Raw genomic sequence first — 13,226 nt, 5'->3', positions numbered from 1 at the left:
GTCTTCAGAGCTCCGGCCCCTCCCTGACCCGCGGCTATCCCGAAGGGTGGCGAGGACAGTGTTCGGATCTAGGCGCGAAGCCCCAGGCGTGGCCTGCGACGCCCGCCGCTCCCCGTGAGCCCCGGGGCCGACCCAGCCGAGGTGGGGGCGCCCCGGGAGTGTCCCCGCCCCGCGCCGCCGGGCTCAGAGCAGCAGAGCCGGGCACCGCAGGTGAGGCGCGCGCGGAGGGCCCGCAGGACCCCGGGGGGCCGGGCGCTGGGGACGCGGGACTCCCCCCGGAAGGGGCACAGGTGTGCGTGCGGTGGGGGCGGACAGGGAGAGGAGGAGGGTGGGCAAAGGGAGGGGTACAGCGGCGTTAAGGGCTCCTGGGGTGGGGGCGTCCATGGGGAAGGGGGGAGTGAGGAAATGATTCCAAACCTACTTAGTAATAGTAATAATAATAACAGCGATGACCGCAACTTTGTGATAATAGTAATAGCAACAGCAAAAACAATAGAATTAGTAATAGGTACTATGCATTGAATTCTTATGTGTGCCAGTGCTGGGCTTGGTTCTTAATATATTTTACGTATAAAGAAAGTAATACCTACCTCGTAGCTATTGCGAGAAAGAAATGGGAAAATGCAGATAAGGCAAATAGCACCGAGTACGTGTTGGATACATTTATGCACTTTAAAAATGTTTACACGGTCTTCGTGAGGGAGGTGCTGGTGCTACCCCTATTGCACAGAGGAAATGCAAGACCAGAGAGGTTAAGGAATTTGCCCAATTGCACACAGCTAGTCATGGGTGGTCCAGATTAAAGCTGAGGCTCTTACCCCTGAGGCGGCACCCGCCACCTGGAGTTTTAGGTTCAGGGCTGCCGAGCAGAGAGGTTGGGTAGCATAGCTTGTAAGTGCTGGGAATCACTTAGCTCTGGGTTTGCCACCTGGCTCTGCCACTGTGTAGCTGTGTGACCTTGGGCAGGTCACTTGACCGCTGAGAACCCATTTCCTCATCTGTGAAACAGAGACAGTGGTAATGTTTGCCTCCAAGATTCTGCAAGAATTAAGCAAGACAATGCACGTTAGAGGGATATATACCTAGTTTTCGCATTGAATGGTTGCTAGGAGTATGATCACTCCGGGGCCAAGCAGTAGGCATCGGAGCCCCCTCTGTGCCATTTGCTTGCCGTGTGACCTGTCATGTGCACTGAAGTCATCTGTGAAACTAAGTAAAGTAAACCTCGAGGGCCGACGGAAACAGTAAACGACAGGGAGGGCTTGGCATGTAGCCCGGCACATGGAAGATGCACAGCGAGACCAGTTTCTTCCTGTCTTTTCTTCCTTTCCTCAATGCAGCCAAAGCTTTCCATTTGCTCTCCTGGCTGAGAGAGGAGGAGGGGACCAGCTGTGTCTAGAGTCTCACCGTTAGGGGCAGAGCTGGGACAAGAGCTCAGGCCTTCACACCCCTAGTCCACCAAGTGCCCGTCCCATCGACTTCTGCGATCCTTGTGGGCTGGGCCATTCCAACACCAAGCGTTGGAAATAAAATGCAAATCCAGTTAAGTCAGGCTGGTACTCCACAAGCCAGACACGTTGGCCTATTTTGCATTAATAGTTATAAATGGTTTTTCTTTTATGGAAAATCTCCGCATTAGTGTCTGTATGTTCACGTGTGTGTGTTCATGATACAGATCTTAAACGGAGCTGCTTTGCAGACAGTGAGACTCCACGTAATTGCCAACTGTTGGTCTGGGATGGGACGTCCCAGCAGCTGGGGAGCCTCCCAGCATCTTTGTATGTTTCGCAGAAGACAGTGTCTCTGATCCGTAGGCTGACCAACTAGTGGTTTGCCTGCAACTTTCTGGTTTTAAAATGAAAACTTCTCAGTCCTGGGAAACTCTCCAGTCTCAGGCAGCTGGGACATCAAACTCTCTCGGTTTCTCAGGACACTGTCTTCATTTTAGCTTTATGGTTATTGTTGCTGTTTTCATTTAGCGTCCACCAAAGGAATCCCTAGCCCGATTCCCGCCAGTTTGCAGCGGGGGTGCCTTTTGGTGGGGCAGGGGCGGGCCGCGTGGAGAAAGCTATTCGCCCGCAAATCACCATTGCCCTGCCCGGTCCTTTCAATTTTTTTTTGGCCAATCTGCTAAAAGAGAGTGACCCAAAGGGCTTTTAATTAAAACCAAATCCCGAACTGGCGATGGGCTGGGGTTTTCTTGGAACCAGGACATTATCTGCAGCAGAGAGCGGGGCATCTGTTCCAGTAACCGTAAACCTCTCCATAGAGCTGGTGGGGAGACCGCAGCCATAGCACAAGGGGCCTCATTGTCTGGGAAACTGGAGAATTGTGAATGAGGCCAACGCCCCGGGCCAGCTGCCCAAAGGGAAGGGAGGAAAAAGGGCCAAAGGTTCCCCAAAGCCAAAAAAAGACCCAAACCCCAGGAAGGCTTTAATCATGAGAGTTGAACATACCAGCTCTGGGGTGGCGACCGTGGGGCAGAATGCATCGACAAAGTGCCTGGGATCCAGTTTGCTCAAAACCTGTTAGCATGCGCGGCTTTTGGCGATTGGAGATTTCAAAAGCTTCACTGTTTTTGCCCTGAGCAGTAAAATGAGCATAATTGTTTTTAAAGCTGCTCGTAGAGGTCCCTGTGGAGGAAAAATGACCCACGTGTGTAACAAATTAGACAATACCAGGGAAATCTGTAGTAAAGAATGCTGGGACGCCTGTAAAATAATTGCAGGAGCCCATGGGTGGGCATTATGGGGTTCCCCTTTATACCGAAAGTTCCTGTTAATATAGATGGTGTCATGTAATTGGGGTACAGGCCATCTGGCAGTCTGGTGAAACAAAATGCAATTCCCAGCCCTCATCCGACTTGACCTTCCAGCGGCTTCTGAGACTTCTGTTTTTCCACCTGACCTCAAAGACACCATCCCCACCCGGCCACTCCTCTCAGTTCCCTGTCTTAGTTCCTCCTCATCTACCTAACCTCTTTTGTTAAAAACTCACAGTCTCTTTTGTTTTGCTTTTCCTTTTTGAACACTGTGATGTGGAAAATTTCAAATACATTCAAAAATAGACATAAGGCCAGGTGTGGTGGCTCATGCCTGTAATCCTAGCACTCTGGGAGGCCGGGGTGGGAGGATGGCTCAAGGTCAGGAGTTCGAGACCAGCTTGAGCAAGAGCAAGATCCCCGTCTCTACTAAAAATAGACAGAATGATTTGGACAGCTAAAAATATATATAGAAAAAAAAATTAGCCAGGCATGGTGGCACATGCCTGTAGTCCCAGCTACTCTGGAGGCTGGGGCAGAAGGATTGCTTAAGTCCAGGAGTTTGAGGTTGCTGTGAGCGAGGCTGACGCCACGGCACTCTAGCCCGGGCAACAGAGCAAGACTCTGTCTCCAAAAAAAAGAAAAAAAGACATAAAAGAATATAATCAGCTCCCCTGTCTCCAGCAATGGCCAACCCAACCTTGCTTTATCTATGTCCCCCTCCCACCCATCTCCCTCTGTCAGTATTATTTCGGAGGCCATCCCAAACATCACATCATTTCTTCTGTCAACATGTAAGCATGTAGCTCTAACAGAGGGGTTGGCATTCTGTAAAGGAATGGAGAATAAATATTTTTGGCTTTGGAGACCATATATTCTCTGTCCCAAGTACTCAACTCTGCCATTGGGAATATTTAAGTGAATGGGCATGGATGTGTTCTAATAAAACTTTATTTATAGACATTAACATTTAAATTTCATGTATGAAGTTTTCATGTGTCAAGAAATATTATTCTTTCAATTAAAAAACATTTAAATAATGTAAAAACCATTTTTAGCTTACGAACCACACAAAATCGGGCAGCTGTTTGAAGCACAGAGAGGTTAAGCAACTTGTCCACTATCACACAGCTAGTAAATGGCAGAGATGGGATTCAAACCAGGTGTGGTCTGGCTCCATAGTCCGTGTTTTTCCCTTTCCCTTTTGATATTCACTTTTGTGAGGTACAATTTATATACAATAAAATGGGCCAGGCGCGGTGGCTTATGCCTGTAATCTTAGCACTTTGGGAGGCCGAGGCAGGAGGATCACTTGAGGCCAGGAGTTCAAGATCAGCCTGGACAACATAGTAAGATCTCATCTCTACAAAAAATAGAAAAATTAGTTGGGTGTGGTGGTGCACACTTGTAGTTCCAGCTATTTGGGAGGCTGAGGCAGGAGGATCATTCGAGCCTAGGAGTCTAAAGTTGCAGTGAGCTATGATCGCGTTACTGCACTCTAGCCTGGGCAACAGAGTAAGACCCTGTCTCAAAAAAAAAAAATGCATTTTAAGTGTACAGTTCAATGAGATTTGATGAATGTATGTATTTCTATAACAGCCACCACAATCAAGATGTGGAAATTTCTATCACTCCCAAAAGTTCTTTTGTGCCCTTTTTCAACAAACTCCCCCCACAGCACCCTATAGTGCCCCAGGCTACTCCAGATTTGTTTTCTGTCACTGTAGCTTATTTTGCATATCTTAGAGTTTCATAGAAATGGAATCATGCATATGTACTCTTCTGTGGCTGGCTTCTTTTGGTCAGCATAATGCTTCTGAGGTTCATCCGTGTTCTTGCAGGTATTAGTAGTTTAGTCCTTTTGCTATGCACATAATGTTTTTTTCTCCTTTGAGTATTTTTAAAATTTATTTTTTTATTATTTTATTTATTTTTTATTTTTTTCAAGGCACAGTCTCACTTTGTTCCCCAGGCTAGAGTGCCGTGGCATCAGCCTAGCTCACAGCAACCTCAAACTCCTGGGCTCAAGCGATCCTCCTGCCTCAGCCTCCCAAGTAGCTGGGACTACAGGCATGTTATTATTTTATTTTTAATTGACATATAATAATTGTACATATTTATGGAGTACATAGTGATGTTGGGATATAGTGTATAGTGATCAAATCAGGGCAATTAGCATATGCGTCATCTCAAACTGTATCATTTCTTTGTGTTGGGAACGTTCAATATCCTGCCTTTAGCTGTCTGAAACTACGCAATGCACTACTATTAACTATATTCATCCTGCAGTGGTACTGAACCCCAGAACTAACGTTTTAAAAAAAATTTTGAAATAACTATAGATTCATAGGAAGTTACAAAAGAAATATCCTCTGTACTCAGTTTCCCCCAATGGTTACACTTTGCATAATGATAGGATAATATCAAATTCAGGAATTCACGGTACAATCCTCAGAGCTTATTCAGGTTTCACCAGTTTCACACGCACATAGTTTTCTTCAATTTTGCCACGTGTGTAGATGCCTGTCACAACCACCCTAATCAAGACCCCAAACTGTTCCATGGCCGTAAGTGTCCTCCATGCTTTCCTTAGTAGCCACATCTCCTCGCCAAGTACTAATCCATTCTCAATGTCTGTAATTTTATTTCAAGAGTGTTAGATAAATGGAATCATCAGTATATAACCTTTTGTTGACTCTTTTCACTTAGCATAATTCCCTTTATGTTCACCCTGATTGTTGCATGTATCAGTAGTTTATTCCTTTTTTATTGCTGAGTAGTATTCCATGCCATGGACATGCCACAGTTAGTTTAACCATTCACCCAGTGAAGGACATTTGGATTGGTTCCAGTTCAGTAGTTTCTTATAAAATTAAACATGTACTTAACATACAGCCTAGCAATGGCATTCTTGGGCATTTATCCCAGGAAAATGAAAACTTGTGTTCACATCAAAATCTGTACACAAATGTTCGTAACTCTATGAATACTCCTCTTTGCTGGTTCAAGGGGGTGGAAGATGGTGGTAAGAAGAAAAGTAGGCCACTGTAGTCGCCAAGGAGAGAGATCATTGTGTCTTAGACTAGAATAGAAGTTTAGATGGGGCAAAGTCAATGGAATTTTAAAATTATTTTTTTAAAAAAAGGTCAAGGGATTCTGGGTTTACTTGTGTTTCCCTTTTGTCTTCTGAATGTCCTTAAATATATTTAAAAAACCAAACCTGAATCATTTCTATGCTTGATTTAACTATAGGAGAATGTCTCAAGAACCTACAACATATACCCTTTTCCTGTTTCTTGCTCTGAGCCATGGAGTGGCGAGTCAGAGAATTCCAGATTCCAGTGAGGGTAAGTACGAGGGGAGAATCACCCTTCATGGTTTCCAGACATCCCAGGGAATGCAGTGGGATAGATCAATTTCAGTACATGATGCCTTACGTTGTCCATGTGTGTGTGTGCGTGTATGTGTGTAGGGTTTTAAGGATTATTCTAAAAAAGTTTTTCAAACCAAGGTTTTCTCATGCTGAGCACAGGTATAATTAAAACTCACCAAAAATTTCCTTTATGAGTGGCTTTTTGGGGGCTTTCTTCCTAACTCATGTTCGTATTTTTGAAGGTCACACAATTCAATTCTATTTATCCATCCCACGGCTTTCTTACAGATTTGCATCCCTTGTTGCAAAAAATGGCAGTGAGTATTCCATTTTCTTTTCATCAAAATCACCTACGCTGGAACTGCCAACTTTTGGGTGTCGTAGTTGATGTTATCTCTTTGCCTTTTAGGAAGAAATAATAGACGGAAGCTATCTGAATGGTAATGTGCCCCTCTGTCTCCATTGGCTGCTTCTAAGAATTTCAAACAGAATGAGGCTGTGATCTCTCTGGAATGATTCCTTTTTAAGTTGTCTTTTCATTTTATTCCCATTGTAGCATTACTGGATCTCATACAGTTTCAAAGGTAACCTGCCCTCGAGGGGAGAGGGGAAGGGAGGGGAGAGATTTTTAATAAAAATTCTTAATGGAAATTGCTTAATTATAAAAAGCAATACCTGCTCATTATAAAAAAAAATGTCAACCAATGCACAAGTGTTTTAAAAGTCAACTCCCTTATTCCACAAACATTTATTCCTCCTCTGCTCTAGCGTAGGAGCCAAAACTGATCTCGTGCTTACTATGTAGTGAGTACTGCTCTCAGTGCCTGGTGCGCAGAAACACATTTAACCCTGACGAGTGCCCCACGATGAGGTCTTCTTGTTGTCCTATTGGACAGAATAATGAGAGGCCCAAGGAGGGGGAATTACCCCAGCTGTGGCCCACGCAGCTGGATGAAAAGACCACAGCTGGGACGTGGACCAGCAGCTTGGCTCCAGGGCCCACCATATTGCTATCGTGCTATGTGCTGCACACAGGCCTGTGTTAGATGCTGGGGACATGGGGCAGGGAGTTAGATAGAGTTGTGGAAAGGCCACTACTAACAAGTGATTCTAATATGATGAGTCTGTGAAGGGGAAGAGTTGGGGGCCTTGGGACCCCACGTCAGGGACACCCAATTATGTGAAAGTGAAAGATCCCTGTAAATGCTCAGAACTGGAGAATTGTCTTTGGGAGAATGGGATCCAGGCAGATTCCTACAGCTGGAAACTTCCCCAGCACTTGCCTGGTTAAGAAATCTCCTACTTCCAAGCACAACGTTGCTAGCATCCCTGGCCCATTCCCACCACTCTTTCTGAACTCCCGTCCCTGGGCCGCCCAGCTAGTGCAGCACCACTTGTAGGGGCGCCTGTCATTGTGACCTTCTCCTGTCTGTCTTCGACTGAAGCTCCCACGTGTGGACGGCAGACCTGTCCCATAGAGTCTTGGCCTACCTGAATTCACGGCATATTCCCTTCACCATCGCCAGCCTGCAGGTGTGTACCTGAGACTCGTGCATATGGTCCCCGTTCATGCTCAGGGATTGCAAACTCAGGGCCCAGGGAAGTTGGAGAAGTGGGCTGGGCATACAGAAATTATTTATGTCTGCAAAGAAAAGCATTCTGCCCAGTTTTTCTTGAAATGTGATACAAGCTCTTTCGTCTTTCTTTCGTTTTCCCACCTTTGATGGAGACAAGGTATATTAGGGTGTAGGCTGAGATACTGTAACAAGGAGACACGAAATTGTAGCTACTGAAGCAATTTCATTTTTACTTTCTCATGTAACAGCCCCGTGCTAAGTGGGAGATCCGCAGGGATGGGGCAGCTCTGTTTCAAAAGCTCACCAGGGACTCAGATTCCTTTTATCTTTTTGCTCTGTCACCCCTTAGGGAGTTGTTGCCCACATGGTTGAAACACCACATTCATTCTCCAACCCAGGGGGAGGGGGTGAGAAGAGGAAGTGGAGGGTGAGCATCTTCTCTTCTAAGGATGTGACTAGCGAGTCGCAGTTTCATCTGCTCACATTCCATTGGCTCACATGCCACAGTCACGTTTCACTGCAAAGGAGCCATGGACCCGGCTAACAGTTGAGGGGTTCTCTTGATAAAAAGAGCAGAGGGACAGTGGACATTTGGGCATAATTATCAGCCTCTCAATCATGGGTCCAAGAAATATTTTTCTTCCTTTTAACTCTACTATAAAGAAAACAACTGCACAAGCATGTTGCCGGGTGGCAGAGGATATTTGCCTTAAGGGGCACTAGGGCACGGTGTGGACTGCGGTAAATTGGACAGCACATGCCTCTTCAGCGTGACCGTTAGCCGAGCATGGCATGTTGTGTCTTTACCATTATAAACTGTGAATAGCACAAAAAATTGAGGAAATATTCTTTCAGTATTCAAACACTATTGCCTGGTTTGGCAAAGAAGCCACTCACGTCACTAACCAAGGAATACAGCTCTGACACATGTCTTGTTTCAATTTTTACTTCTGTTTTAACAAAAATGAAAATATCAACCAACATTCACATCATGGCTACACTCAGAGAGCTGACTGTCTACTACGTACCGGGACACCCACTAGCTGGAGGTGGCTGTCGGCCCCACATGGCGTCTGTTTTTCTTCTCCTGTTCATCAGTTGTGACAACCTCAAGGGAAGCAATGCCTGCCTCTTTTCTCCCTAGCAATAAGGCTTCTCAGGAGATGTATCTATTTTAATCTGATTAGTAGACATACTACTTCTCTCCCTATATATACCATATTCATTCATTTATTCAGTGTCTATTTATTTAACAGCTACTTTCTGCCAGTCATAGTTCTAGACACTGAGGACTTGGTGGAGAACAAGACAGTCTTGTTACTACCCACATGGACCTTTCATTCTAAGGGGAGAGACATTAAGTAAATCATTATTCAGCTCATTCAGGATGAAGAATAACAGCTGGCACTTTTGAGCGCTGACTGTGTGCTAGACACTAGTGGAAACACGTTACGCACTCACTTGATCCCCATTCACAGCCCTACATTTTTGAGGTTGGAAAACTGAGGCCCAGAAGTAGTGTTGCTGATTTAGCAAATAAAAATACAGATGCCCAGTTACATTTGAATTTTGGATACACAAGAAGTAATTTTTTCCAGTATAAGTATGTCCCATGCAACATTTGGGACATACTTATACTAAAATATTATTCATTGCTTACCTGAAATTCACATTTAACTGAGCATCCTGTATTTTCTGGAGCAACCTTAGTTAAGTAACTTGTCTAAGGCCACACAGCCAGTAAATGTCAAGGTGACGATTTGCATATGGGTTTTCGGGGTCTAGAGTCTAGAGTCCACCTCTTGCCCACGACGTCACACTGTGCTGCAGTCCCAGAGCACCTCTGTGTAAGGGAGGTTTAGAAAATAATTCCCCAGATAGCAGAGGAAATCTCTTTCAGGAGAGGCTGGTGGCTTTTGCTCCTTGCCCTGGAGGGAAAGCCACAGAGAGTTTGTTCATTGGGTCTGAATTTGCACCTGTGTGATAGCTTAGGTTTGAGCAGCAGCGCCATCTGGGGGTGCTACACTTTCTAGGCAAAGGCCAGCTGCTCCGGACCCGAAGCCACACTCACCTATGGGGACCAGACAGGCCAGGGATTGGGGAAATCAGGTTTGCTGGGCCTGAAGAGTTATTTCCGCAAGCAGCTCCCCCAGGGTCTGCAAGAAGGGGATGCGTGTTGCCTGGTGTTGCCAAATCTTTGCATTTTCCTAGAGAAGTTGGAAATCTGGATTTTGTGAGGAATGTCCTGGCTTTTAAATGTCGGCAGCTAATGAGAAAATTAGGAGCTGGCTAACACGAAACACTTCTGCAGGGAATTAGGCGGCCTGGCCTGGCTGCTGGCCGTGGTGCTGACCACGTGCCCCTGCCCTTCTGTTCTCACCGACTCTCCCGACACCCCACGTCCAGGCAGCCATGGAAAACCACCTGGAGCAGCGTTTGCACCAGCCCCAGAAGCTGCTGGAGGACCTGAGGGAAACAGACGCTCAGCGATTCCGCACCGCCATGAGATGGCTCTTGGAAGACAAGAATGGCCACTTGGTGAGGCTTGGCATCCTGCGGGTAGAGGAAGTCCAGGGCCGGTTGGTATTGGTGAATTGAATCAAAGTGAGCCCGACTCTGGCTTTGACTCCCCCACTTTTTTTTTTTTTTTATCTCTTCCTCCCTTCTTCTCCTTTCCCCAACCTCCTGAGAGCTTTAGGATCTAGGTTTTTCTTACTTTCTCCAAAGTTCAAATGAAGAGCCTTATAATCCATATTCTTGTGGGTACCTGGAAATGAGGGGTGCTGAGGATCTTCTAATAGTTTGGTTCAGTAAAGATTCATGAATGATCATTATGCACCGGTAGACAGGGAGGTGAAAGACTGCCCCTGCCCTCAAGGAGCTTACAGTGTGGAGGGGAGACAAAAACCAAAACAGATGATTTTCATAAGATAAGATTAGTGTTACAGGAGCATCACAAAGTCTGGCCTCTGAGCCCTGGAACGTCCTTGGGACCCAGAAAAGTGAGGTTTTGTTGTTCATTCTTTTTTTCTTTCTATTTCTCTCTCTCTCTCTCTCATTTTTGAGATAGGGTCTTGCTCTAACACCCAGGCTAGAATGCAGTGGCATCATCATAGCCCACTGCAGCCTTGAACTCCTGGGCTCAAGTGATCCTCCTGCCTCAGCTTCCTGAGTAGCTCAGACTACAGGTACATACCACCATGCCTGGCTAATTTTTTATTTTTTTTATTTTTTACAGAGATAGGGTCTCACTATGTTGCCCAGGGTGGTCTCAAACTCTTGGCCTCAAGTGATCCTCCCACCTTGGCCTCCCAAAGTGCTGGGATTTACAGGCATAAGCCACTGTGCCCAGTCTAGAGTTTTCTTTAGTGGAGACAGTTTAGTGTGGAGCAGTGTCTTCCAAAAGGAGTTGAACCATTTAAACATTTTAATAATCATACACTTATTTTTATGTCTGTTATTAAAATATGATGGGCACATCAAACCAGTTTGGTAGGGATATAAAATTTACTTTTGAAATAAATTTAAATTAAAAAAAATTCTCAGTTTAAAGAAAAATATGAAGTAAATAATAGGAAAGGCAGTGAAAAGATATGGCAAAAACTGGGATGTGGTCTAGGAAAATGATATTGCTTAATGTTTATTGAGGGTTTACTATGTGTGAGTTATTGTAAGGCATCATTCAGCAAACTGTTTCTCTAAAGGGCCAGATTTTTTTTTTTTTTTTTTTTCTTTTTTGAGACAGAGTCTCGCTTTGTTGCCCGGGCTAGAGTGAGTGCCATGGCGTCAGCCTAGCTCACAGCAACCTCAAACTCCTGGGCTTAAGCGATCCTCCTGCCTCAGCCTCCCAAGTAGCTGGGACTATAGGCATGTGCCACCATGCCCGGCTAATTTTTTCTATATATATTTTAGTTGGCCAGATAATTTCTTTCTAATTTTAGTAGAGACGGGGTCTCGCTCTTGCTTAGGCTGGTCTCGAACTCCTGACCTTGAGCGATCCACCCGCCTCGGCCTCCCAGAGTGCTAGGATTACAGGCATGAGCCACCACGCCCGGCCTAAAGGGCCAGATATTGATAATATTTTAGGCTCTGAACGGCATACGTTCCGTGTCTCAGTTACTCAGCTCTGCCATTGCAGGGTGATGGCAGCCATAGATGATTAGTAAATGAATGGGTGTGGATGTATTTCAATAAAACTTTATTCCCAAAACAGGTTGTGGGCCAGATTTAGCTTGCAGGCCATAGCTTGCTGACCACTGTTCTAAGGGTTTAACACGCATGGACTGACTCACTGAACGCCCTCCAGGACCTTCTGAAAAAAGATTAATAAGAATCTTACCGTTCTCATATTCAGATGAGGAAACTGGGGCTTGGAGAGGTTTAGTAAGTAACCTCAGGTTACACAACTTAGAAGTGGCAAGTCTGAGGTTGAGACCTGGGTTTCTGACTCCAGCTCTGAGCTCTTCTGGCATCTGGTGAAGTCCATAGGCCCCTTCTCAGAATAATGTTTTAAAACCTATAAAACAAAATGCCAAGGATTACAAAGGAAGCCAATTCTATAATCAGACACATTTGGGGCATAGTAATTTATACGCTTCTTTACCACAGTCAATAACAAGATTTAGCAGCAGGTCTAATAACTTCTGTAATTTTGAGGAAGTATTGAGTGCAAACAAGATTTCAAGATATCCACAACAACTGTAAGGTGTTTTGAAAGTATCTGTGATTTCAAGCGATGACAAAGTCCTAGTATCACCACCGTCTTCATTGCACACGTTCATCCGGGAAGGAAATGCTAAATGTCAGTTCTATGCTGGTAAAAATGAGGGTGCAATTTTCCCCCAGTGTTCACCGATGCCCTAAATTCTACCCCCAGTCTTTTGCCTAAGGACGCCTAAGTGTACTCTCAGCCACTACACTGTTCAGCTGCCTACAGAGAATGACCGAAGTTGGGAAACACCTGGTCATGGTTAAAGTGTGGGTTTGTGCTCAGATACACTTGTTTCAGATCCCAGCTCCTTATATGTTTGGGCTGGTTACTTATTCTGTTTTGTTTCAGTCACCTGTGATACTGAGCTAATAATAACAGGTAACATCTGGTGAGTGTTCACCAGGTACCAGGCATTTTATAATCATCTCATTCAGTTCTTACACAACTCAAAAAAGTAGGTACTGACTTTATCTCCATTTTATGGAGGAGGAAACTGCAACTTAGAAAAGACAAGTCATTTGCTCAAGGACACATGGATAATAAGTGGAGGGCCTGGGAGTTGAACCGAGGAATGCCTGACCCTGGGACCCGTGGTGCTTAACCTATAGGACTGTTGTGAGCATTAAATGAGAGGGTGCATGTTTGCCCCATGCTTGGCGCAGTTGCCTGGTGTGTAGCTGATGCTCAGTAAAATGGAGGCTATTGTTGAAGGGTGTGTGGGAGGAAGGACAGAGGCCTCAGTCAGATGGTGACTAAACCTTGTTAGCGTTCCTGGGTTCTGTGGATCAAAGGGTTTCCTTCTTT

The 13,226-nt window shown here is 45.3% G+C and overlaps 1 protein-coding gene across 3 annotated transcripts in view; it reads left to right on the top strand.

Annotated features, from left to right (window-relative positions):
* The first annotated feature begins 6,013 nt into the window (after window positions 1-6,013).
* The window catches only part of OTOA (otoancorin), a 48,496-nt gene continuing 41,283 nt past the window's right edge, over window positions 6,014-13,226 (top strand). Inside the window, exons 1-6 of one of the 3 annotated variants that reach the window (XM_069485974.1) lie at window positions 6,014-6,108; window positions 6,423-6,451; window positions 6,544-6,574; window positions 6,691-6,718; window positions 7,580-7,667; window positions 10,118-10,249. In XM_069485974.1, coding sequence (XP_069342075.1) covers window positions 6,018-6,108; window positions 6,423-6,451; window positions 6,544-6,574; window positions 6,691-6,718; window positions 7,580-7,667; window positions 10,118-10,249 — 399 coding nt within the window. In that variant the 5' untranslated portion in view covers window positions 6,014-6,017. Of the gene's footprint in view, window positions 6,109-6,422; window positions 6,452-6,543; window positions 6,575-6,690; window positions 6,719-7,579; window positions 7,668-9,680; window positions 9,800-10,117; window positions 10,250-13,226 lie in introns of those variants that run through there. The other 2 variants (XM_069485973.1, XM_069485976.1) reach the window with 2 other exon arrangements.

This window comes from Eulemur rufifrons, chromosome 14 (genome assembly GCF_041146395.1).
Source record: "Eulemur rufifrons isolate Redbay chromosome 14, OSU_ERuf_1, whole genome shotgun sequence".
NCBI lineage: Eukaryota > Metazoa > Chordata > Mammalia > Primates > Lemuridae > Eulemur > Eulemur rufifrons.
This window is presented reverse-complemented; position numbering and strand designations above follow the sequence as displayed.